Source organism: Castanea sativa, chromosome 6 (genome assembly GCF_040712315.1).
Source record: "Castanea sativa cultivar Marrone di Chiusa Pesio chromosome 6, ASM4071231v1".
Classification (NCBI taxonomy): Eukaryota; Viridiplantae; Streptophyta; class Magnoliopsida; order Fagales; family Fagaceae; genus Castanea; species Castanea sativa.
In genome coordinates this window covers 43,645,718-43,669,101 of record NC_134018.1, presented here as the reverse complement: position 1 = coordinate 43,669,101, position 23,384 = coordinate 43,645,718, and the positions used below count along the sequence as shown (strand labels likewise).

The 23,384-nt window shown below is 37.6% G+C and overlaps 2 protein-coding genes across 2 annotated transcripts; one reads left to right on the top strand and one right to left on the bottom strand.

The window, feature by feature from the left end:
- Positions 1–9,274: 9,274 nt before the first annotated feature.
- Positions 9,275–11,244, top strand: LOC142641579 (uncharacterized). The gene is made up of 5 exons (XM_075816024.1): positions 9,275–9,720; positions 9,813–9,889; positions 10,018–10,054; positions 10,152–10,254; positions 10,413–11,244. The coding sequence occupies exons 1-5, from the start codon at positions 9,435–9,437 to the stop codon at positions 11,029–11,031; spliced, it is 1,122 nt and encodes a 373-aa protein (XP_075672139.1). The 5' UTR covers positions 9,275–9,434; the 3' UTR covers positions 11,032–11,244.
- Positions 11,245–13,751: 2,507 nt separating this feature from the next.
- LOC142640008 (GDSL esterase/lipase At2g40250) lies at positions 13,752–16,151 on the bottom strand. The gene is made up of 3 exons (XM_075814123.1): positions 15,534–16,151; positions 14,499–14,772; positions 13,752–13,945 (listed from the first exon to the last, which is right to left on the bottom strand). Exons 1-3 carry the CDS (start codon positions 16,149–16,151, stop codon positions 13,752–13,754), a joined length of 1,086 nt encoding a protein of 361 aa, XP_075670238.1.
- Between the last annotated feature and the right edge of the window lie 7,233 nt (positions 16,152–23,384).

Here is a 23,384-nt window from a genome sequence, read left to right as displayed (position 1 = left end):
CAAAAATTAATATATTGATCAAACAAATTTAACAACATTATAGCTTATAGCAAAGCCAATATAAATTCTTTATTTAGAAATGATGAAATATTCTTTCATTTTGATTACAAGTGAACTAGAAACTAGAAAATATATGCTTAGGTTAACATAATTATATATACTAGCCTTATCACACGTGCTTCGCTCGTGAGATGAGGCTTTTTTTAGTGGTAGTAGCAAAAAAAAAAAAAATTTATGTTTTTTATTATATATATATAATTTTTATTTTGAGAATCTAATTTATAAGTGAATAAATAAATTTGAAAATCAATAGGAAAGTGACCCTATTTTTTAGGCAATGTTTTAGTGGAAGTTAGGGTTGTATTTTTGTTGGATTGTCCTTTAGTTTTATCTCTACTTAAACATAGGGATGTAAGAGTATTTTAGAACAAAAAAATATTCGGTCAAAACAGGAGAAGCCCCTTAAATAGTAGTACAAATAAAATAAAAAAAGTCATACCATCACACTCTAGAAAAATAAAAACCCTTAAAGCTTCATCAAAACCAAAAATTTATCTCATAAAAAAACCAAAAACTAATGTTTTAGTAGAATCGGTAGAATCGGTAAGATCTCATATAATCCTATACGATCCTACGCGATTCTACGTACGATTCTATCATTTTTATGATCCTAGTGCGATTCTAAACATTTTAGTGAGGTGGGATCACAAAATCACGCGATCTTACAATTCAGATCGCAATTTTAACAACCATGGTAACAATTTGGTTGCATAATTTAATCGAAGCTGTGGTTTTATTTTACGACTGACCAAGATACTAGTTCTTAAAATGGTTATACTCAAACATGTACGCTGTATGCTAGCTTGTGAATCGTAACTCCCTGTGTGTGCTTTGCTAGGATCGGAATATGAAGGGGATAGATGAAATTTGTTTTATTTACATAATAAATAACTTTTTAAATTCACGAGAATATATTTTCCTGTTTCCTTGTTTGTCCAAGTGTGTTATTTGTCATTTACTAGAAGTAACGCGAATGGGAAAAGTAGATGCCATTTCCCTAATTGTCATGTTTATAATTGCTGGCTAACACTATAGTAACAATGTAACATCACCTACAAACCCTCTTTTGTTTTTGTTTTTTGTTTTTTGTTTTTTTGGGTTTTATCTAGCTATATAATGGACCGGTAACACGTCATTCTTGCGGGGCATACAAATTGCTTAAAAAGGAGACAAGAAATACCTTTGAGATTAATTAAAATACCCATACATGCGATATTATTCCTTTCAATCCGACCCTGTGTCTTTTAAATGAAAGCACTGATTTTTAATTGTTTAATGAATCAAACAGGTAATAAACGTAGGTGTAATGTAATGTAATGCGTACTTAACCATTAATTTGATCAAGATGATCGTTTCCAAAATCAGATGGTTGTAATTATATGATCATGAATTTGATATTTGACCTTGACTCAATTATTGCATGGGTGTTGATGTTGGCATAATAGAGAATATACTATTAAAGAATTGTATAGGTACGTAAAAGACACATTTGAAATTTTAGATTTTTAGGAGCAGTTCTGACTCTAGTGAAGCTTCATCGAAACTATTGTATAATATTTTCATTTCCTTTTAAAAAATTATTAAAAAATTGTAGCATGAAAGTGTCAACCGAGCATTGAAGGGTGAATAAAAGTAACATGAAATGCATGGTGTTGCCATGGCATATGGCATGTCATCATGACATGCATGGTTGCAATATTCATGCATATATAAAGTCTTGTGCGAAGACTAAAGTAATAGTAGTTATAGGTAGCTAGACAGAAGAAAAAGACAGACATCCTCATTCTCAAAGGGAAGATCCGCATTAATAGGCTCACGTATTCTCATGCACATTGAAAAGTAAAAACATATAAAAACACAAGCAAAGAAAACAAAGGTTCTGGTTGGGTTGGAGTTCATCAAAAAAAAAAAAAAAAAAGGTTCTGGTTGGGGGTTGACTTTACAGGTTGGGTGATTGATGCCGAATCTTTCAGACTTACCTGTATTTTAAAAGTCTTCACAGGCAAAGCCAGCCCGCCATTGTTTTGTGAAGGAGAAAATAGTAAAATAGGCATAACTTTCTAACTATATAATTAGTTGTTACGGTTTGCAAACTATATTTTTTTCTAGCATCTCGAGTCTAAAAGACTCGATTTTAGGGCTATAAATCTAGTCTTTAATGCTCGATTTTTATGGTCTAATTCTGTCTGATGTGACATTTTTTCCACGTGGAATCTACCTGAAAATCGAGTCTTAAAGACTCGATTTACAAACCCAAAAAAATTAAATTTAAGTCTTTTACCATCTGTTCCTGAAATACACGACAACCATCAACAACCATCAAAATTCATCACGACAACCATCAAAATTCATCACTACCATGGGAAGATCACGCAGAACCCAGTGCGCATAAAAAAAAAACAAAAAAAAACCATTCCCCAGATCCACGGCGACCTGGGCGCGACCCAGGCCGCCGCGCCCCAGGTTCACGCGACCTGGGGCGCGACCCAGGCCGCCGCGCCCCAGGTTCGCGCGACCTTGGGCGCGGAGGCTCGGGTCGCGCCCGGGTAGCGCGAACTGGGTCGCGCCCAGTCGCGCGACCTGGGGCGCGGAGGCCTGGGTCGTGGAGGCCTGGGTCGCGCGACCTGGGGCACGACCCAGGTTCGCGCTGCCTGGGCGCGACCCAGGCCGCCGCGCCCCAAGTTCGCGCAACCTTGGGCGCGGAGGCCTAGGTCGCGTGACCTGAGGCGCGGTGGCCTAGGTTCGCGTGGGTCGGCAGCGGCTGGGCGGCTGGACAGATCAGCGTGGAAGAGGAAGAAAGAAGCAGATCAGGTGAGAAGAGAGTGAAACCCAGAAAAAATAAAGACAAAGAAGAGGATATATAAAAGATATAAATCGAGTATCAGATACTCGATTTCCAACTAGACGCCACGTGGAAAATATGCCACATCAGATAAAATTAGACTATAAAAATTGACCTTCGAAGACTCGATTTATAGGCCCAAAATCGAGCCTCTTAGACTCGAGATGCTAGTAAAAAATATAGTTTGCAAACCACAACAACTAATTATATAGTTAGAAAGTTATGCCTATTTTACTATTTTCTCCTTTTGTGAATGTAATTCCTAGCTAGCTACTGCGTATAGAAACCAGAAACTATCTTAATATTGAAGGTTAGGCCGGGACAATTTTTTTTTTTTTTTTTCAATACTGCTAACTGCTAACGTAAGAAGCTGTGCTTGAATAATGCCACATTTATATTACATTCTAATATCTTAGAAAAAATTAGGAAAAATTACATTCTACTATCTTAAATTATACTTGTTATTACACTTTGCAACCTAAATTTTTTAAATGTAGGTTTTGTATCATAAACTATAGCATTTGTTACACCTTGCACCTTGACATCAAGTTTATTGTTAACTTGGATGAAAAAATATGGCAATACATGCATGAAGAGACCAAATTGCCCATTTTTCTCAATCATTTAAAAACAGATGATAAATTATATTTTACCATCACAAATTAAACTCATGATTATACTTTGTATTCTAAACTTTAATTTTTCGTTTAAGTTAACAAAAAATTTAACAGTTTAGGATACAAAGTATAATATGAGGTATGGTTTCAGGGTGGTAAAGTGTAATTTTCCTTAACTCTTAATAGCAATCAATTCCATCATGTCTGTGAGGATACTTCCCCAATTAATCGGATTTATCCGCTTTGGGGAGCCAGTCCCTCACGGTTTATCGGCTCGTCCCCGAGTGCAGGCAGGATTTTCACCTCGACCAAGGGCTGGCCTTGTAATCGCAGGCTTGACACCAAGTCCCACATCGGTTAGAGTTCCCTCCCACACATGGTTTATAAGCTTCTGGAGCAACCATGAGTGTACCACTACATGTGTAGTAGTGGTACACTCATGGTTGCTCCAGAAGCTTATAAACCATGTGTGGGAGGGAACTCTAACCAATGTGGGACTTGGTGTAGTAGTGGTACACTCATGGTTGCTCCAGAAGCTTATAAACCATGTGTGGGAGGGAACTCTAACCGATGTGGGACTTGGTGTCAAGCCTGCGATTACAAGGCCAGCCCTTGGTCGAGGTGAAAATCCTGCCTGCACTCGGGGACGAGCCGATAAACCGTGAGGGACTGGCTCCCCAAAGCGGATAAATCCGATTAATTGGGGAAGTATCCTCACAATGTCGATTCAGTATTTGTGAAAAAAGATTTTATATATGTTTTTAAACTTATTATTTTACCATCATCGATTAAATCATGCACTTAATTATCTATGATATTTTCTGGACTTATGTTCCATTTAGTTATCTTAAAAATATAAAAAAAGGGAATGAAACGAGTTAAAATTAAATAATAATAAAAGATAGTATTCAATATTTTCTTTCTTCCTACTTGCATTTGTGCTTTCTGGTTCGTGGTGCTGCCAAATGAAGTAAGTTACTCAGGCCAACCACTACAGATTTTGTAACACAATATCGTTGAACCCTACATCATGTTTATCTTTGTGTAACATTCTAAGCATTAATTTTGCTTTCTTTTTCCCCACGCTCAGTTGTACAACCAAGAACTTTTCAAGGATGATAGCATTTCTTGAACGGCTGAGATTACTCCCAAGATGCCCGTGATAGGGGGAGAGCTTTTGTAGTTAACCTAACTTTAGTGGTTATACATCATATATGAATCAAGGTTTTGCTATAAATTTAAAGCCATTTGAAATACACGTACGTTTGGTGGAATATTGGGGTTCATGTTTGGAAATTTTTTTTTTTTTTTACTTAAAAGTCTTGTGTGAAATGAATACTCTCGTGTAGACTACGTGATTCATCATGCCGTATTTACAACCATTTGACAAAGACAAGAAGAAGGGTTGATTAAAATAGACGTCAAATGGGGGAACTTAAAGTGGTTAGGAAATTTTGGATAGGGATTTTAATGGTACAATACTTTTACGGTGTAAGGGATCTTTTGATTCCTTAATTTCTCATGATTTTCTCTTTAGGGAAAAGAATAAGGATCTTGGGAATCATGGGAATGACAGAGGAGAAAACTTATTAAGTACTTCCGGAGTACCATAAATATGTAGTCTATTTTCTCACATAAATGGTGAATCTCACGCTGAATTTAATTAGTAAGACCCACTATTCATATGAGAGGGTGGAGTACGCATTTATGGTACTTCAGAAGTACATAATACAGAAGTCAGAGGGAGGGGAAGCCTGCCTTTTGAACCTCCCACTTTTTTTGATGACATTGAAAGAATAAATTAATTTAGATAGAACTAGCTAATTTTTTTTTTAGAGAGTTTCAACCTATGGTATCCGCTCTTGATAATAGCTCTTTTTTTATGACATTGAAAGAATAAATTAATTTAGATAGAAGTAACTATTTTTTTTTGAGAGAGTTTCAACCTATGGCGTCCGCTCCTGATAATAGCTCTTTATTATCAGACCAAGACACCAATCAGTTTTTGGTGTAGGCGGGGATTGAACCCCACATCTCTTATACAACCATCAGAGATTTTACCAGCTGCGCTAACTGGAACCCACGATAGAAGTAACTAATTAATTAATTTTAAAATATACTACATATTTATGATATATGGTGCAAGAAATAGATAAGTAAATCTCTAGCCATATTTATTTTCCAAGATCAAAAACCTTTTAAGGATCTTGGGAATCTTGGGAAGAAACAGGGACAGAGGGAGGGGAAGCCTACCTTTTGAAAAATATGAGAATTTAATTTGAAAAATATGTTTTTTTCTATAATTTTTTTTTTAATTTGCAATGAATATAAATTGTCATAACGGGTTATTTTGTTAATAAATAAAAAAATTCAAAGAGTAGAGTGCCATATATGTAAATAATGGGGACTTTCTAACATTTCCCCAAATCTTAAGGGGTCGAGGTTATTCTAATTTACACACACAAAAAAATGTATATTGTGATATGGAAGGAAATGTGTGGGTTTATGTTTTAGAACTTGTTTAACATTGAAAGATTACAAACTTTTTGATGGGTAGATAAAATAACAAAAACACCCAAAAAAGAAAAGAAAAGAAAAGATATAAATATGTGGCTCTAAAACACTCACACGCACATGTGGCTTAGTCTTTGTCTTCAATATGTGCAGCCAACCCTGACCCCTAACGTTAAAATTTTACTTCTTCTTCCTCTTCTTCTTTTATTTCATTTGGGGTCAACAAAAACAATTAGGAACTTCTATATTAACCTACCTTGAAATTACCTATATAGACTTGCAGGCTCTGACACTTGAAGCTGAAATAAAATTACACTTTTTAAAAATTTACGATAGTATATATGTATTTTGGGTTTTACTAAGGTATCAATAAACCATTTTAAAAAAAATTTTATAAAAAAATGAAAAAGTTACCAACTTTTTTTTTATAGTCTTTTTAATTTCTCATAAAATATTTTCAAAAATAGATGGCTTAATGTATACCTTAAAGGCAAACATTAACCAGACCTATGTATTTTTAGGTGTTCATGACATTTCAAATGACTGAAAGAAGTGATTGCATGCTTAGCATTTATACGGTTCCAATGCATTTACGTATTTTTCAGTGTTTTTTTTATCACAAATTCGTACTCATTCAAAAAAAAATCTCAGAATATAATATCATTTCTAATTCAACATGCTAAAAGTGGTCCATCCCAAACTTAGTCTTCATTCTGTTGTAGTAATAATTATAATATTCTCTCTCAAAAAAAAAAAAAAAAAAAAGTAAAAAAGTAATATTTTAAATATGCTGATTGCATGTTAGCTCGAGAGCCAGAAGGACGGTCCTCATCTCTATTCCAAAAAAGAAAAGGATTAATTAGACACAATAAGATTCTTTCCATTTTGTTTGAATGAAAGTTCATTTGTGGGTTTTAGTTAACTCAACTGGTAAAGTCTCTGATTGTTGTATAAGAGATTTGGGGTTCAATTCTCGCCTACACCAAAAACTGATTGGTATCTTGGTTTGATGATAAAGAGTTATCATCAAGAACGGATGCCATAAGTTGAAACTCTCTAAAAAAAATGAGAGTTCATTTTATTATTACAATTTTATTTTCACATTGTGTAGACTATTACATCATTTAAATTTTTTACATTATATAGTATTTGATATATCTTTTTTATTTGTAATATTTAATCTAAACTATGTAATAAATATATTTTAAATCATTTTAAGTATTGTTGGATTGAATTATTTGTCCATTTGCATATTTCTTAAAAGTTAAATAAAAGTACAATTATGCCTTAAAAAAAGAGGTTTTAACATGTTGTACATAGAATTCTCTAACAAAAGAGTTAAACTTAAAAGTTTAAAGACATCGCTTTTATACACAACTTTCATCAGAACTCTTATATATACAACTTGATTGATGGAAAAAAATTATGAATATTTATAAAAATGACGTTTGCTCTTATCTTATATCATCATATTTTGTATAAAAATGTTGACAAATGGTATGGTAACTAGTGTGTACCAATCACAAGCCAATTCCCTAAGCAAGAGTCTTTCTTTTCTTAAGTCTTTTCTTCTGGTTAAAAATTTGCATTGGGAACCTAAAGTTAACCACTCATTTCAATGATTTCATAATTATTCTGGATTAGTTTTTCCTGAACAAATTCCAGGGCAGATCTGACACCCTCTCTAATTTTCTTCAAACTGTCAATAATAGAAAGAGATAGCTAGACAGTAGTCAGAGTTGTAGCCCGAAAATAAATAAACTACAATAAAATATTAATTAATGCTAAGACATTATTTAATAATTCATTTAACGAAAGTTTTGATAGAAAAAAAAAAATGTTTTAATAGTTTTTTTTTTTTTTCATAAGAATAATGTTAAAATTTTCTTAAAATAAATTATTAATCAATACTTTAAAAACACTCAGTGAACATAACTCATTCTTTACATCGTCATCTTTTATTTTCAAAATGCTAAGCTAAATCCAGTCTGTTATCTGCAATGGCAGGGCCTGTTTTTTGATGTTATGGTGAGATTGGATGGGGGCTAGAGCTGGTTAGTCAGTACTTATTTTACCAACTGACCATGACTAATTAAGTGGAGTCAAACCCTAGAGAGATTTTTCTCTACGATTTGTTGGACGTCGGGGTAGGGCAAGAGTCTCTAAAAGTAAAGGACAAATCCGTGATTCTCGATAGAAAGGCAATGACATTTTTCTATTGAGTTTGTGAGTTAGTGAGTGAGTGAATGACAGGCCAGCATGTTAAATTTTGTATATGGGGCCAACCACTAGTGCCCGTTGGTGACTGATAATCCCTCCCTAACACACAAACTTTGGCCTAATATTCTTCTCTCTCTCTCTCTCTCTGATGCATGGCTTTTGTGGCTTCTTTCAATCACTTGTCACGACAAGTGACCAACAAGCCACTCTTTTCTAATGCCACAGGATTCCTGTTTTATGTGTGCGTGGAAAACGGTATGCACATCTTTATCAATATGACCTGTGTGCTTTACAACGAGGTAATTTATATACAATAATATTCCTATGCTCCTCTCATCTATTATGTACGCATGATCTTCACACGTGTAGCTCCCACATATTTCGGCAAATTAATATGTGAGGAGTTACATGTGTGAAAAATAGGACTTTGTGTCAAAAATTGGAGTCCACTCACATGAAGTGCTACGCATATCTACAATTTTAGGCCATCAATTCATGCTTGATCAATGATTTCCAACCATAAAAGGAAAAAAGATAAAAAAAAAAAGAAAAACATTCATGCCAGGTTTGTGTTATTGACTTAATTATGTCTTCTCTCTCTCTCTTTTAGGGCTGGAGGAAATTTCTGCTAATTTTCCTGATGATCCCAACTTAATTATAGGATAATGCATGATTAGAAATTGAAATTGTGCATTTTCCAATTTTTCTTTACCATTTAATACTGCAGCCTTTTTCTTTTGGGGAGGGGGGGGGGGGGGGATATATATGTATGGGGAAGAAATGTTATTTTATTGATGTATGTAACACATACGTATGCATAAGGCATCCACACATTACATCACGCATGTAAGTATAAACAATAAGTAGACAAAATATACATAAAGGCATCACATTACATCATGCATGTAAGTATAAAAAGTAAGTAGACAAATGAGGAGAGAGAGAAAGTGAGAGAGAGAGCAGTGTTTGCATCTCCAAGTTGGGTAATACTTATTTCCTTCTGCAAGAATTCAACTGCCTTATTATTCTAAGGAATTCATTTCCATTTGCTTTGGCCTGAGGTAAGAGAGACTAGGACATCAAGGGCTCATTCCTTAAAGCACGCAAATGACCATGAATTCTTCTTATTGTTAGTCAATCCATATTTTACACTTCATCAGAAGCATCAACAGATTAAAGAGATGAAGTCAGGTGATGATGAAAATACTCAAGCTTCCAAAACAAGCAGCCCTTCTAACAAGAGTGATGATGATGATGAAGATGAGGGTGATGAGGAAGTTGATGAAACTGGCAAGCCCAAGAACGCTGGAAGCTCAAGTAATATCACAGTCGAAAATAGTAGTGAAAAGAAGTCAGCTTCTGGATCCGTACGACAATATGTTCGTTCTAAGATGCCACGGCTTCGCTGGACCCCTGAGCTCCATCTTTGCTTTGTTCACGCAGTTGAAAGACTTGGAGGCCAAGAGAGTAAGTACTCAGATCTTCGTTTCTCTAACTCTTGTAAATTAACCTATGGCCTAATGATTACTTAAAGATAAAATGAATTTTCATTGGTGCAGGAGCAACACCCAAGTTGGTACTTCAACTAATGAATATCAAGGGTCTTAGCATTGCTCATGTAAAAAGCCATCTTCAGGTACTCAATTTGATCTACAAATTATTGATAATAAATTTGCTTACTTCACAAAATTAATGAAAATTAATTCAATGATTAACGATAATCTCAAAATTTTGTATTTGGGTTTTTATTTATTTATTTATTAGATGTATAGGAGCAAGAAGATGGACGACCACAATCGAGGTAAGTTTTATTACAGTCATCTTCAAAAGCTACAAAATTTAGGGTTTCGTTTTTGTTTTGGTGTGTTCCCTCTCTCTGAGTTCATGGGTTATGGCAGTTCCAAACCAAGGGCTTTTCTTGGAAAACGGAGATCACAATATCTACAATCTTAGCCAACTTCCCATGCTACAAAATTTCAATCAAAGGCCTTCTGGCTTAAGGTACTACAATAATGTTAAAAATATTACAAATTTTATTATATAATCTTGTAAATTGTAATTTCTATACTTTTCGTGGACTAATCTAGTTTCCACCCCTAAATTGAGGTAATATATAATAATAATAATTGCATCATAACAAGCTGTGTCTTTCATTCTAGATATGGTGATGCTTCTTGGAGAGGTCATGACAACCAGATTTATAGCCCTTACATGGGTAGGGCTGCACTTGACCGCACTAGAAATGGGCTATATGGTTCAGTCACTGAGAAAATATTTGCAAGCAACAATACTAGTATTTCAGCAAATTTCAATCTACATAAGCGTGATTCATCTTTCAACGGACAAGCTACGTGGCCATCAAGGCATCAAACTTTGAACGAGTTCAAGTGGTTTCAGGGATCAAAGCAAATCCCACTTAAACAAAGCTCATTGCAAACCAACCTCATAACTCAACTCCAAGAGAGAGGAACAGATGATCAAGGAATTTATTTGAACAATTCTGGTTCTCCCCGGAGAAAAATTCAAGAAGCGCAAAACACAATGAAAAGGAAAGCTTTGGATAACACAGATCATGGGGTTCTAGATTTGAATTTGTCTCTTAAAGCAGCATCAAACAATAATGAGTTTGAAAAGGGTTTGGATGGTGATGATAAGGTTGTTAGTAGTTTGTCTCTTTCATTGTCTTCATCTTCACCCTCAAAATTTGGCAGGTTGAAGGAAGGCGATGGTCATTCGAGGCATTCGAGGACGACGAGTACTCTGGATCTGACTTTATGAATGAGACAATTCTAAGTGAGATCTTGAAGTACTTGTCTTAGAGCAAATGTATTAAGCCATTATATCATGTATCAGCATATAAGGTAATGGTCGCAACACTCCTTCTTCTTTTGTTGTTTTCATTGTCTTGTATACAAGATATATAGCTAGCTAGTAAGCTTCAGTTGGTGAATATCGAGGAATTAATAGATGAATATTTTTAGCATTACAAAATATGCACATTGGGTTAATGATTTTGTTTGAGTGCAAAAGACAGCTCCTAGATGCTGGAAGTCTTTGCTTGATTAGCAACCCCCATCACACCAAGCGAGAAAAAAAAGAAAAAAAAAGAATGAAGCTGATAATACTTGATTTGAAATCAAATTCTTGAAGTCCTCAATTGACATGCTAAAAAATTATTTTATCACGTTTTCTCTAAAACTATATATTCAAGTGGACAAGACAAAAATATTTTGAATTATATTCTTGTTAAGTGTGGGATGAAATTGTTTTTAGATTGTAGTCGGTTTGTTTCCTTGATCAAGGGAAAACAAAGGAGTCAATTGCTGTTTTCAATACTTTGGAGCCCATTACTCTCCTTGAAGATTCTTTAGTAAGATTTTATAAAAAATTTTATTGAAACTCTCATTGCCTGTAGCCATTTTAAAGATAATTGAGTATTATAATCACAATCAATTTACAAGAAGCATTATTTTATGCAAAACTATTTATCGCATAAATTCAATTTGCACCAACTTGTTTGTTTCACATAAGTTTTTTGCAACTCCTTCAGGCACAGATATGTTTATTAAGTCATTCTATATATTAATGTGTGTCTATATATATATATATATATATTGCTAAGTAATAAGTCATTCTGTAGTCTTTTGCATATTCTGGTCAATTTTTTTCAAAGATTACTGATTTTGCAAGTTTTATAATCCCAAGCTCTTGATGTTAGTATATTAAACCATATCACTACCTTTTTTTTAATAGATACAATGGGATTTGAAGGTAGCTAGGTTCCAAATTACGGGATGTGTATACCAAAGTTAGTTACAAAACAATTACAAATTTATAAATGATTTAGAGAGAAAAATCTCATGATACACAGGAAGACATCGATCCACTAAAGGGTAATGCAATTGCCAAATAATAATACCAGCTTGTAGTATATCAGTACATGAACGGTTTGCCAAATCCAATATTTCTGCTAAACTAAACAGGTTTTTAAGGGTTCTAAATAGCCTTTTCCAATCATTCATGCATGTTTCATTATTCTACATATATACATGCATGATGGGTTTTATGCAACTTATCAATTTGTGTTCTTTTCTCATAAAACACCGAAAAAAACATATAGAGTTGATTTCTTTTGAGAGAGAGAGAGAGAGAGAGAGAGAGAGAAGGGTGCATATTACTTTGTTGAAGTTAGTTTTTGGTTACATTACTTGAATAAAGTTTTATGCCATGTGCAATGTGAATGAATGCTACTTTTCATATAACCTTCATGATATCTTCTCAGCTTATAATATTATGGGTCAATATGATTGCAGTAATCTCAGTGAAATGTAAAACCAAAAGAGACTCATTGTTCCTCCCCCCCTAAATCATTAAGTTGGGTTTGGACAGACAAAGACCATCTATCAAAATCTTGATAAATGTCCGTTTGATCAGGTTATTTACTACTAGCTTATTTGTTTATAATGGTGAGAGATAAAGTGATTTTAAGTAAGTTAACTTCAAAGAAAAATAATAATATATTTTGCTTAATATCATATTTTAATCTCACCTTTAAACAAAAGTTAGCAGCAGCGTGGCTAAACTCACATGAATCCCTAACACCTTCATAAATTACTAAGTTATTAGTTAGATGTACAATACTAGCTAATTAATTTTCATTAATTAGCTAGAATGTCATTAGAAAATAGGAGTTTTTTTTTTCTCATGGGTGGCTTACTTCAAGCTGTAGAGCTCTTCTTCTCAAAAAAAGAAAAAAGAAAAAAAAAAAGGTGTAGAGCTCTTTAGTGTTTGCCTGTTTAAATCATTTGACAAATTACAATAATAAAGTGTTTTTAAGGTGTTACATACGTTTGAAAATTAAATTGATAAAGAAACTTTTTAGATGTAAGAAATGATAAAAGAGGAAATACTAAAAGTATTCATATTTGAATCTAATGAATTGAATTAATGACTAATGTTTATTTTGTTTTTCTTAACATTATTAATTGGCTCTCTCTCACACAAAATAGGCGAGTATTGGGTGTTATTTTAAAAGTAAGCATGCGAATTTCTATAATTCATTACAAACAAAACTTGAAATTCCTAGATTTAACGTAAAGTCATTTTTCGGTTTAATTTAGAAGGAAAATTGGCCTTTATCAGCTGATAATGTATAGAAACGTTTTTGTTTTCAAAACTTTCAGTAAAGAATGACAAGGAATATATATATAACAAGGTTAGTGATGTGTTGGACCTACTAATTGTTTCAATGGATCCAGTTAATTTTTTTTTTTCCTTAATGCAAATATTCAAGTCCCAGGCCTGCACCATACATATAACCCACATTTTCTCACTGAAATTGGATAAATAAGGACCGGCTTTCATCTATATCCAGCCAATATTGAACAATTCACATAAATACAAAAAAGAATAAGATCAAAATAATATCTGCTAGCTTCAATCCTCAATCATACTAATAACCTATATAATCATACTATATCTACGATACTTTATTTGGTCTAATCAACAAGATGAGGAAGTACATTCTGACTATATAAATTGGCGATAACCCGGTATGCTGCTTGTGTAGGATGCACTGCATCCCAGAATACATATTTAGATGCGTCTGTGCATTTCAGGTCAATCGCATTGCATAGAGGACCCATCTCCACAAGTCCAGTCCCACAGCATGCTTGAAGTGTTTGCTCAAAACCTAGCACACAAAGCCAAATTAAGATCCTTTATGTCAGTCAATTAATAATCATAGTGCTAATACAAATCATAGTGCTAAAATAATAAAATGAAAAGAACCAAATGTTTGTTTGGCTAAAAACCTATTGAATACAAATCTTCGTCTCACTTTTTATATTTCACTTTACCCTTTACGAATTACATACATATAGTAAAACATAAAAAGTAAAACAGAAAATTTGTAATTAAAACTAATACTATTACTCTTAAAAGTGCTGAAAATACTACTATCTTAGAAAGTATGAATACTTTATTTATAGTGCTGTATTATATTCATATTTGCTTATGTCACTGTGTCATATCCTACCTATACCCATATTTGTATTCATGTTCGTGTCAATGCTTCCTAACTACTACTACACAACGTTCTGAGAATACCTAATACCGTACCCAATTTCATGTCCATATTGATCTGTGCTTCCTAGCTACTACTACACAACGTTTTGAGTGAAATAATACTACTGCTACTAATAGTAATAATACGTTTCTTAAGGCTGCAGATATATATAGCTTACCATATTTATGTGGATTCATGATCATGTCCATCATGGGATTGTAAATATCAACATAAAGGACCTTGGCACGATGGTGTTGAGCTTGCAACCTTGAGGTTAGGGTTTGAAGCTTGTTATTGTAGGCCTGAGAGTCAAAGTTTTGCCGATTGACACAAACACGTTGGAGCATGTGAAAGCTTGGTATGATGCTGCCTAATGTCACTTGCATTGGCAAACACCCAATGGGTGGAAGACCCGCCACCACAATCCTCCGTGCTCCTGCTCCATAAAGGCTCTGCTACCACAATAATATGCATGAATATAGTTGCTTCACTTGTTATCATAATTAGTCAAATATGCATATTCTACATACAAAAAAAAATTACATATTTTAAAATAAACATTCTCTCTAATTAAAAACATAAAAGAAATAACTTCATATAAATAATCGTTCTTTTAGCTAGCCATGTTAATTGAAAGCCATGTTTCTGTGTAGTCGATTTATGTCATTTTCATTTTTTATGTCAAAGCATACAATAACCATGCTTGTCATATTATTATAATAATAAGTGTGGCCTTGTGGGGTGTACGACCTTATGTAAATGGGGGTGTTCTACTTCTATATATATTTCGGTGATGCAAAATACCACAAAACTACAAAATGCTAGCTTGTCATATTATTTTTCATGTTGCACCTTGATGTAACAAAAGAAACTGTTAAGTAAATTCATCCTTTGAGGACCTTCAACCTGTTCTATTGGCAGACCAATTCAGTATGTGAGGCCATAAAATGCCAGTTATCTGAGCATGAATCAATGAAAAACCCTAGGACTTGTTTGTTTGATTATTATTAAAAGTCAATGGTTTCATTTAAATTCTTTATGAGTTATAATAAACTTAATAAATAAATGTTATTTCAATCTTCCAATATAATTGATATCTTGATTAGTAAATATCCTAAACTTATTTAAAGTAATAAATTGTTCCATAACATATATTAATTTTGTCTAAATAGTTAAAAATAATCAAGCCAAGTAACCATAAAACTTGACATACCTTAATAACAGATTCAAGTTTTTGGAGCAGAAGATTATGATAATTATCAATTGTATATTCCAGTGCCCGTACTGGTATATCATAAAAGTTGAACATCATATCATTACTTCCAACACTGATCAAAAACAGTGCGTTTTTAACAATCCTTCTAGCTTTTTCTGCCCCAACTTTTTTTTCTATCCTTTGTAAAGCTTCGTGAAAGTAGTTCAACTGTGTCTGCATATCCAAAGCGTGTGACAAAGCCACAGTCTCTGGGTCCAAACCTGTACCCGCTGACCCAAAACTAACACCAGTAAGCAAGTCATTATCTGTCAAACTAGGGTCCAAGTAAGCCGGTAAGAGTTGCTTAAGGCCCAAGGAAGCAACTATATAATCTGTTGCTAATTTTCCATTAGAAAACCTTCCTGACGAAACATGGCCTGGCAAGTCTTGGCCATAGGGCTGGTGGTCACCGCGAAAGATCGTTGTTATGTGGTTGTTGTTGCCTGAGTCGATGGTTGAGTCACCGAAGGCAAAGACACCAGTAATATTTGGGGTTGCTGTGGTAGGAATAATTGGCAGAGAAACTAAGAAAGAAATCAAGGAGATTGTGAAGAAGATGGCTTTCCTAGAATCCATACCATAGTGTTTTTTTTTTTTTTTTTGTTAACAGGAAAAGAAAATAGATTGATTTTTAGAAGAATGAAAGAGAATTTATAATAGGATTTTGGATGTTTAGAGTTTGGTATAAAATAGAATTGGATGCTTTTTATGATTCCATCTAAAAGTGGTTGAGTTAGTAATAGATTGGAATTATTTTTGTTACATCTCAGTTTATGTCACGTTTAGTGATGCCCAATTGCCCATTACTTGTACATGTTATTCCAAATTTAACTATTAATTATTTAATTTGTTTGCATGAAAAATTCTAGATGTATATATATCACATTAATTATCACCTTAATAAAAGACACGAAACGCAATTGAATTCTTAGTTAATCAAGATTCCTTGTAATTTCAGATTCAGAATCCTTGATGCTCCAAATCGAAATATATTTATAGGGTTTTAGATTAGGATAATACATGCCAAGAGTCGGTGCTTCATGCATAACTATTACTCTTAGACTCTTAGTTATATTCCGAGACGCTGTAAGATATACAATTTGGATGTGACGCGTCTACGTGTTGTTGAGCAAGAGCACCTAATGTCCTCATGGTAAAGCCGAAAGGCGACTTTAATGTGTTTGTGTTTGTATGTGCATTCATCCACAGTTCACTCTTCAATAACCCATGAGAACCAACGACACTGACATAGTTTGACACACATACGGAACCCTGAAGTTAATCAGTCCGAGTTAACCTCTCATGGCTGGAAAATTATAGCCAGAGCCCTGAGGCATTGTCAATTGAGGGCACAAGAACTTGAAATATAAAGTACCCCTCATATATATCCAAGAAACACAAGAGAAAGAAGCAATCTATACATTTTGGGCAAATTACAACTTATGTATTTATAGTTTGGTGGTTTGAAACTTGACACTTTACCCACTTGAGGTTAGCTCAATTAAATTTTTGTAACCTATCTCGGTTAAAAAAAATGGTTAAATATGTAATTTTTCTCCACTTTTATATCTCTCATCCAAAAACACAATTTTTACATTAAAATATAAGATCAAATAAGATAAAAAACAATCTAGCGGAACACTTGAATCATGGGATTTCAAACATATAGGTAGGTGATGATGCCTATTAGATCACCAGTAAGCTGCTAGTACTCCACCGATTTGAAGCAACACCTGCGAAGAAAAAAGTAGGTGATCGACAGAGAGCACCGGTGTGGTGCCGGCCAAAGACCCTCCGACGATCAAGTTAGAATCTTTAAACAACCCTAGAGTGCCAGAGTTGAGGTAATTGTGCGTACCTTTGGGTCATGAGAGTCTTGGGGTATATATAGTGGTGTGTGGCCGAAATATGCGCCTTGGTGAAGAAGCACTTTCCTTTTTAAGAGAGTGATTCGCGGATCTTTGCCTATTGTATTGAGCCCTTTCCTTATAGGAATCTTCTTAACCAAGTCGAACGCGTAGCCCAAGAACTTTCCTTATATTCACATAAGCAGAGGTCAAGATAGGCTAAAAATGAAAGCTGGGTTATTCCTTCAGCCTTCACCTGCCAAGGTCGTCAGCCCACGTGTAACTCCTATACTGTCGTCAGCTTACGTACGCCAACGTGGTCCGTCAGCCAAGGACGTCAGCCAAAGACCTTACAGCCAAGGTCGTCACCCCTGACTCGTCCACGTGATCCGTCAGCTTAATGTTCTTTGCGTAAGGGGCATGGCCATGAATGCTAAAGAGGTGTCAATGACAGTAGTTGACGGATAGCGTATTGCCGTCAGCTTCTTAACGTGCATTCAGTATGTAACAGGTGAACTTCCGTCAGCTTCTTAATGTGCCGTCACCTTGTAATAACGTCACTATCAGCTGCCCCCCACTCCATTATCCCGTCAGCTATGGGCGACGGGTCATGGAGTTGGTGTTACTGGGGAAATGGTGTTTGCATGGTGATTTGTGCCATGTTCATTAAATGGTGGAACACATGTCATAAGCAGATTGGCTCCGCGTCTGGACGAGTGTGTCGCTTCGTCTTTCGCGCCTCCTCTCTCCTATATATATCTCACTATTTACCTTTTTTCCACTTTTTTCGCCTTGTTCATCTTGAGAGAAAAAAATTCGTCACTGCCAGTTTTACCACACCGTCGATCGTGCAACCGTCACCTTCTTGAGACCGTCCTCCTATACGTAAGTTTTCTTTACTTTACCTTTTTACTTTTTCTAGTGACGCCCTTTTAGTGAAGTCGTCTGCCTAGGATCTTAGAAAAACCCGTCGTTTGTAGGTAGTCAGATGTCTAGGGAGACGCCGAGTGATCCATCGTCAATCCGTGATGGAGCGGGTTATGACGAAGTTTTTCCATCAGGTCATGAGCCCGCGGAGGGCCTATCCTGGTCGTCAGAAAGAGACTCGTCAACTCCTTCTGACGGTGAAGTAGAGAGTTCTAGAGGAAGTGAGGTGTACGGTGATGAAGAAGGGGTAGCCGACGAAGACCAAGGGGTTCGTGGAAGGGAAAGTAGCAATGACGGGGGTGAGAGTGACGGTGACGAGGAAGCCTCAGTGAGCACCTTGGGATCCTCTGGTGATGATCGTCCCTTCATCTTACCCTCCGAGTGGTCCGTCAACAATTTTCTCCCGACGATGTCGGAGAACGTTTTCAAAAGTTTGCGGCCCCGTTACCAAATACCCGACGACATTCCCATCCGTCTGCCTGAGGAGGGTGAGAGGTGCTACTCAGGACGAACCGCGGACGTCGGCATGTATGATGCCATGTTCGCAGCAGGACTGAGGTTGCCGCTGACGGCATTACACCGTCAGCTGGCTAACTTTCTAGGGATTTACGTCGGCCGGATTGCCCCCAATGCTTGGCGAACCTTCATTGGTGCCGAGATCTTGTGGGGTAGTCTAAGTGGTGGGAACCGTCAGCTGACCTTGGACGAGTTCTTTTGGTGTTATCGTCCTCAGCACATTTCCTCGTCAAAAGGAGTGTATCATTTTGCAGTAAGGGATAAGGAGTTGAAGTTAGTGTCAGATATGCCCGACTCCAATAGGAAGTGGAAAGGCAGATATTTCTTTGTAGAAGGGACAAATTGGGTATGCCGTCAAGAGGAGTGGGAGTCAATGCCCAATGGTTTTGATAACACATGGGCTTACGTTAGAGATTCAGGTTAATACCGTCGTTTCTTCTCGCTCCGTCTACTTATTTGCTGCCTTAACCCGTCACTTTTCACTGCAGCTAACAACCGTCCACGTATCACCGCGGAGCAAGAGGATTTCATTCGTCGAGTGACGGCCATTCCCTTGGACGAGAGGAAGTGTCGGGATCTAATCACGTTAGACACCCTTCATTTATATTGTGGTGGCCCTGAACCGACGGAGGAGGCTTGCAAATTGAACGCCTATTCTCGCCGACGTGAGTTGTCCTTCAACTTCTTGTCTTTATCCTGACGTTGTTTCTTTCTAACCCTTATCCTTTGCAGAAATGGAGTCAGCTAAGCAAAGGGTCGAGGCTGCATTGCGGCTAAGAAAAAACAGCAAGAGAAGGCTGGGGGCGAGTTAACCCCACCGTCAGCCCTCAGGCCCGTTGAGACGGTCGCGGCCAAGAGAAAACCTGACGGCAGGGTAGACCGTCCGGGGAAGAAGGTTGCCCCCACTCCTAGGGACCAGTCATCTCGGAGGCCGTCACCTCCTAGGTCTGCTCATGGGGCAGGCAAGGGTCCGATGACCTCGTCAGGGCCCATTGTCCAAGGATCCGTACGCCGTCTGCTGACCCACAAGGATTATGCTGTAGAGGTGACGGAATCAATTTTAAAGGATGAGGAGACGGATCCTTGTGCGGAGCAAACTACTGACGAGATAGGGGCGTCAGCCCTCTTTGACCTCACTAGGGTATGCGCCTCTTTTTACTTTACTTTTGGTGTCCGACCAGTCTTAATCATCCTGACGTTGTTCTATCTTTTTTAATGTAGGCTATGGTTCGCGTGAAGGCCTTGTCGAATAGGTGCTTTGCCAAGGAGGGGGTGATCACCCGTCTGAACGAGCGCATCAAATACCTAGCTGACGGTCAAGCGCAGTTCAAGGAGGCAAACAAAATTTTGGGCACGGAGCTGAGGGACTATAAGGAGAATCTGACGGAGGAAACCCGTCGCCGGGAGCTGGAGACGGAGGCCAAGGTGGCGGCAGAAAAGGAGCTAAGGTCCATCCTAGTCCAAGTGGAAACGGCTAGGAATGACGCTGTGAAGGAGTTTCAAGATTCGTCAGCCTTCATAGACGCTTGTGCCGCCTACTATGGTGACGGGTTTGAGGACTTCCTGAAGCAAGTAAAATCGGCGTATCCTGACTTGGATTTGTCAAGGATTTCAATGGATGAGTCCATCCCGTCAACCCCTGCAGGTGACGCCGTTCCTGAAGAAGCTGACGCCAACAGCCAGAGAGACAACAGCGTCGTCCTAGCTCAGCCAGCAGCGGACCACTCCGTCACTCTGACTCCGGCAAATCCTTATAATGGCGACCCAAATGCCGCCAACCCTTCTCTCTCCTGTGCCCAGCCTGTTGATGTTGAAGACGATGGAGGACACTGACGCTCCCCTAGAACTTAAAGTTTTCTTCTTTTTTTTTTTTTTTTTTTTTTTTTTTTGAGAAGTGTAGACGGAATAGTAATACTTGACGCCCATTTTTCTGGGCCTTTGTACAGACATTGTCTACTTTAATTTTAATGTCATTTTATGCTTCAATTATGTGTGTTTTGTGTTGTAAGTTAGAATTATGTTCGTGATGAGCTTCGTCAGCTTAGGGGTGACGGGGTTTTTCTCTTTCAATTCAATTTTTGAACTGATGACGGCGTCAGCTTCTTTTCCATGAAAACTCGGTCATTTTTTATCATTCCGTCAGTTTCATGGCCGACGTCATTTGATAACTTATTGTATGCCCGATAGTTTCCTAACGGCGTCAGCCTTTTTCTTTCAGCTAATCTAGCTTGATGTATCCATTTGGTAATGCGCCCATTTTTCTATGAACAATGCCGTCAGCTAACTTTGAACATAACACTGTTATTAAGTCGTCACTTTGAACATAACGTCGTCATTTTGAACATAACGCCGTCACTTTGAACATAACGCCGTCATTTTGAACATGACACCGTCATTTTAGGTGTAAGACTGTCCACTTTGTGGACTTATTTATGACGCCGTCCACTTTGTGGACTTAGATGTAGATCGTCCACTTTGTGGACTTAGAGGCAGACCGCCCACTTTGTGGACTCATAAGCAGGTCGTTCACTTTGTGGACTTGGATGTAGGTCGTCCACTTTGTGGACTTAGACGTAGGCCGTCCATTTTGTGGACTTATAAGCATGTCGTCCACTTTGTGGACTTAGATGTAGGTCGTCCACTTTGTGGACTTAGACGTAGGCCGTCCATTTTGTGGACTTATAAGCATGTCGTCCACTTTGTGGACTTAGATGTAGGCCGTCCACTTTGTGGACACAGACGTAGGCCGTCCACTTTGTGGACTTATAAGCATGTCGTCCACTTTGTGGACTTAGATGTAGGCCGTCCACTTTGTGGACACAGACGTAGGCCGTCCACTTTGTGGACTTATAAGCATGTCGTCCACTTTGTGGACTTAGATGTAGGCCGTCCACTTTGTGGACTTAGACGTAGGCCGTCCACTTTGTGGACTTAGACGTAGGCCGTCCACTTTGTGGATTTATAAGCATGTCGTACCTGTTGGTTTCTTCAAAAAAAATTCACTAGTCGTTTCTGAATGAACCTCCTCTTATTATGATGAATGCATAATTAAAATTTTGTTCAAAAATAGGAAAGATAAGTTTTCAGCCCTTTGGGCTTAAAATATACTGTAGGCAAGAATAAGCTAAGACAAATAATTAAGGATCGTAAACTGGTTAGGAGGAGTAACGTTCTGCTTGCTATCTTCTACTGGTAGTACTTTCTGAGGTGGTCGGCGTTCCATGGGTGTCGCAGTTTCTGCCCGTCGAGAGTCTCTAGGTGATAGGTGCCCTTTCTTCGCCATGATACGATCTTGTAGGGTCCTTCCCAGTTCGGGCCGAGCTTTCCTTGTGTGGGATCTCTGGTCGCGCCCATTACTTTCCTTAAAACAAGATCTCCGACTTTGAAGTCTCGGTGCTTGACTCGGGAGTTGTAGTGCTTGCTTACGAGGTCCTGGTATCGCGCGAGTCTCTGCTCAGCCACCGCCCTTACTTCGTCAATTAGATCCAGTTGTAAACGAAGCTCTTGATCATTTCTTCCCTCGTCGTGATTGGCCACCCTATAACTTGTGAGTCCTATCTCGGCTGGAATGACCGCTTCACTTCCGTATGTTAGCTGGAAAGGGGTTTCTCCTGTAGGGGTTCGCACTGTCGTTCTGTATGCCCACAACACGCTGGGTAGCATCTCAGGCCATACGCCCTTTGCCCCCTCGAGCCGAGTCTTGATGATTCGAAGCAAGGATCGGTTGGTGACTTCTACTTGTCCATTTGCTTGAGGATGGGCTGGGGAAGAATAATGGTTCTTGATTCTTAACTCTGAACAGAAGGCCCGGAAGGAGTCGTTGTCGAATTGTTTACCGTTGTCCGAGATTAAGACTCTTGGAATTCCATACCTGCAAACAATGTTTCTCCATACAAAACCCCTTATGTTCTTTTCAGTAATTGTGGCTAGGGCTTCAGCTTCAACCCATTTGGTGAAGTAATCGATGCCGACGACGAGGAACTTCAGCTGCCTTGCTGCCATCAGGAATGGTCCCATGATGTCCAACCCCCATTGGGCGAATGGCCATGGGGCAGTTATGGGGGTCAATTCTTCCACCGGTTGCCGAATGATGTTGCTGAATCTTTGACACTTGTCGCAAGCTCTCACATAAACCTGGGCGTCATTCTGCATTGTTGGCCAGTAGTATCCGGCCCGAATCAACTTTTGTACCAATGACCGTGACCCGGAATGGTTGCCGCATATCCCCTCGTGTACTTCTCTCATAATATAGCTTGCTTCTTCGGGGTCCACGCATCTTAGGTACGGTCGAGAAAAGCCCCTTTTGTAGAGAACATCCTTTATCAAGACAAACCGTGCAGACCGGACCTTCAGCTTCCTGGCAGCCTCCTTTTCATCAGGCAACGTGCCATCTTTTAGGTAGGAGATCAGGGGCGTGGTCCAATTGTTTTCGGAACCAATTTCCTGTATGCAGACAACGTCAATTAGCGGTGAGGACTGAATGAAAGAAAGTACCTTGTCGATGGGGGTCATAGTTTCT

What these genes read in the sequence shown, in the direction of transcription:
- LOC142641579 (XM_075816024.1), top strand. Translation starts at nt 9,435, where the DNA reads ATGAAGTCAGGTGATGATGAAAATACTCAAGCTTCCAAAACAAGCAGC. An exon ending in GATGGACGACCACAATCGAG is followed by an intron (nt 10,055 to 10,151) that starts GTAAGTTTTATT and finishes GGGTTATGGCAG; the next exon opens with TTCCAAACCAAGGGCTTTTC. An exon ending in CAAAGGCCTTCTGGCTTAAG is followed by an intron (nt 10,255 to 10,412) that starts GTACTACAATAA and finishes CTTTCATTCTAG; the next exon opens with ATATGGTGATGCTTCTTGGA.
- LOC142640008 (XM_075814123.1), bottom strand. Translation starts at nt 16,151, where the DNA reads ATGGATTCTAGGAAAGCCATCTTCTTCACAATCTCCTTGATTTCTTTC. An exon ending in AACTTGAATCTGTTATTAAG is followed by an intron (nt 14,773 to 15,533) that starts GTATGTCAAGTT and finishes TTGTGGTAGCAG; the next exon opens with AGCCTTTATGGAGCAGGAGC. An exon ending in CATGAATCCACATAAATATG is followed by an intron (nt 13,946 to 14,498) that starts GTAAGCTATATA and finishes TTTGTGTGCTAG; the next exon opens with GTTTTGAGCAAACACTTCAA.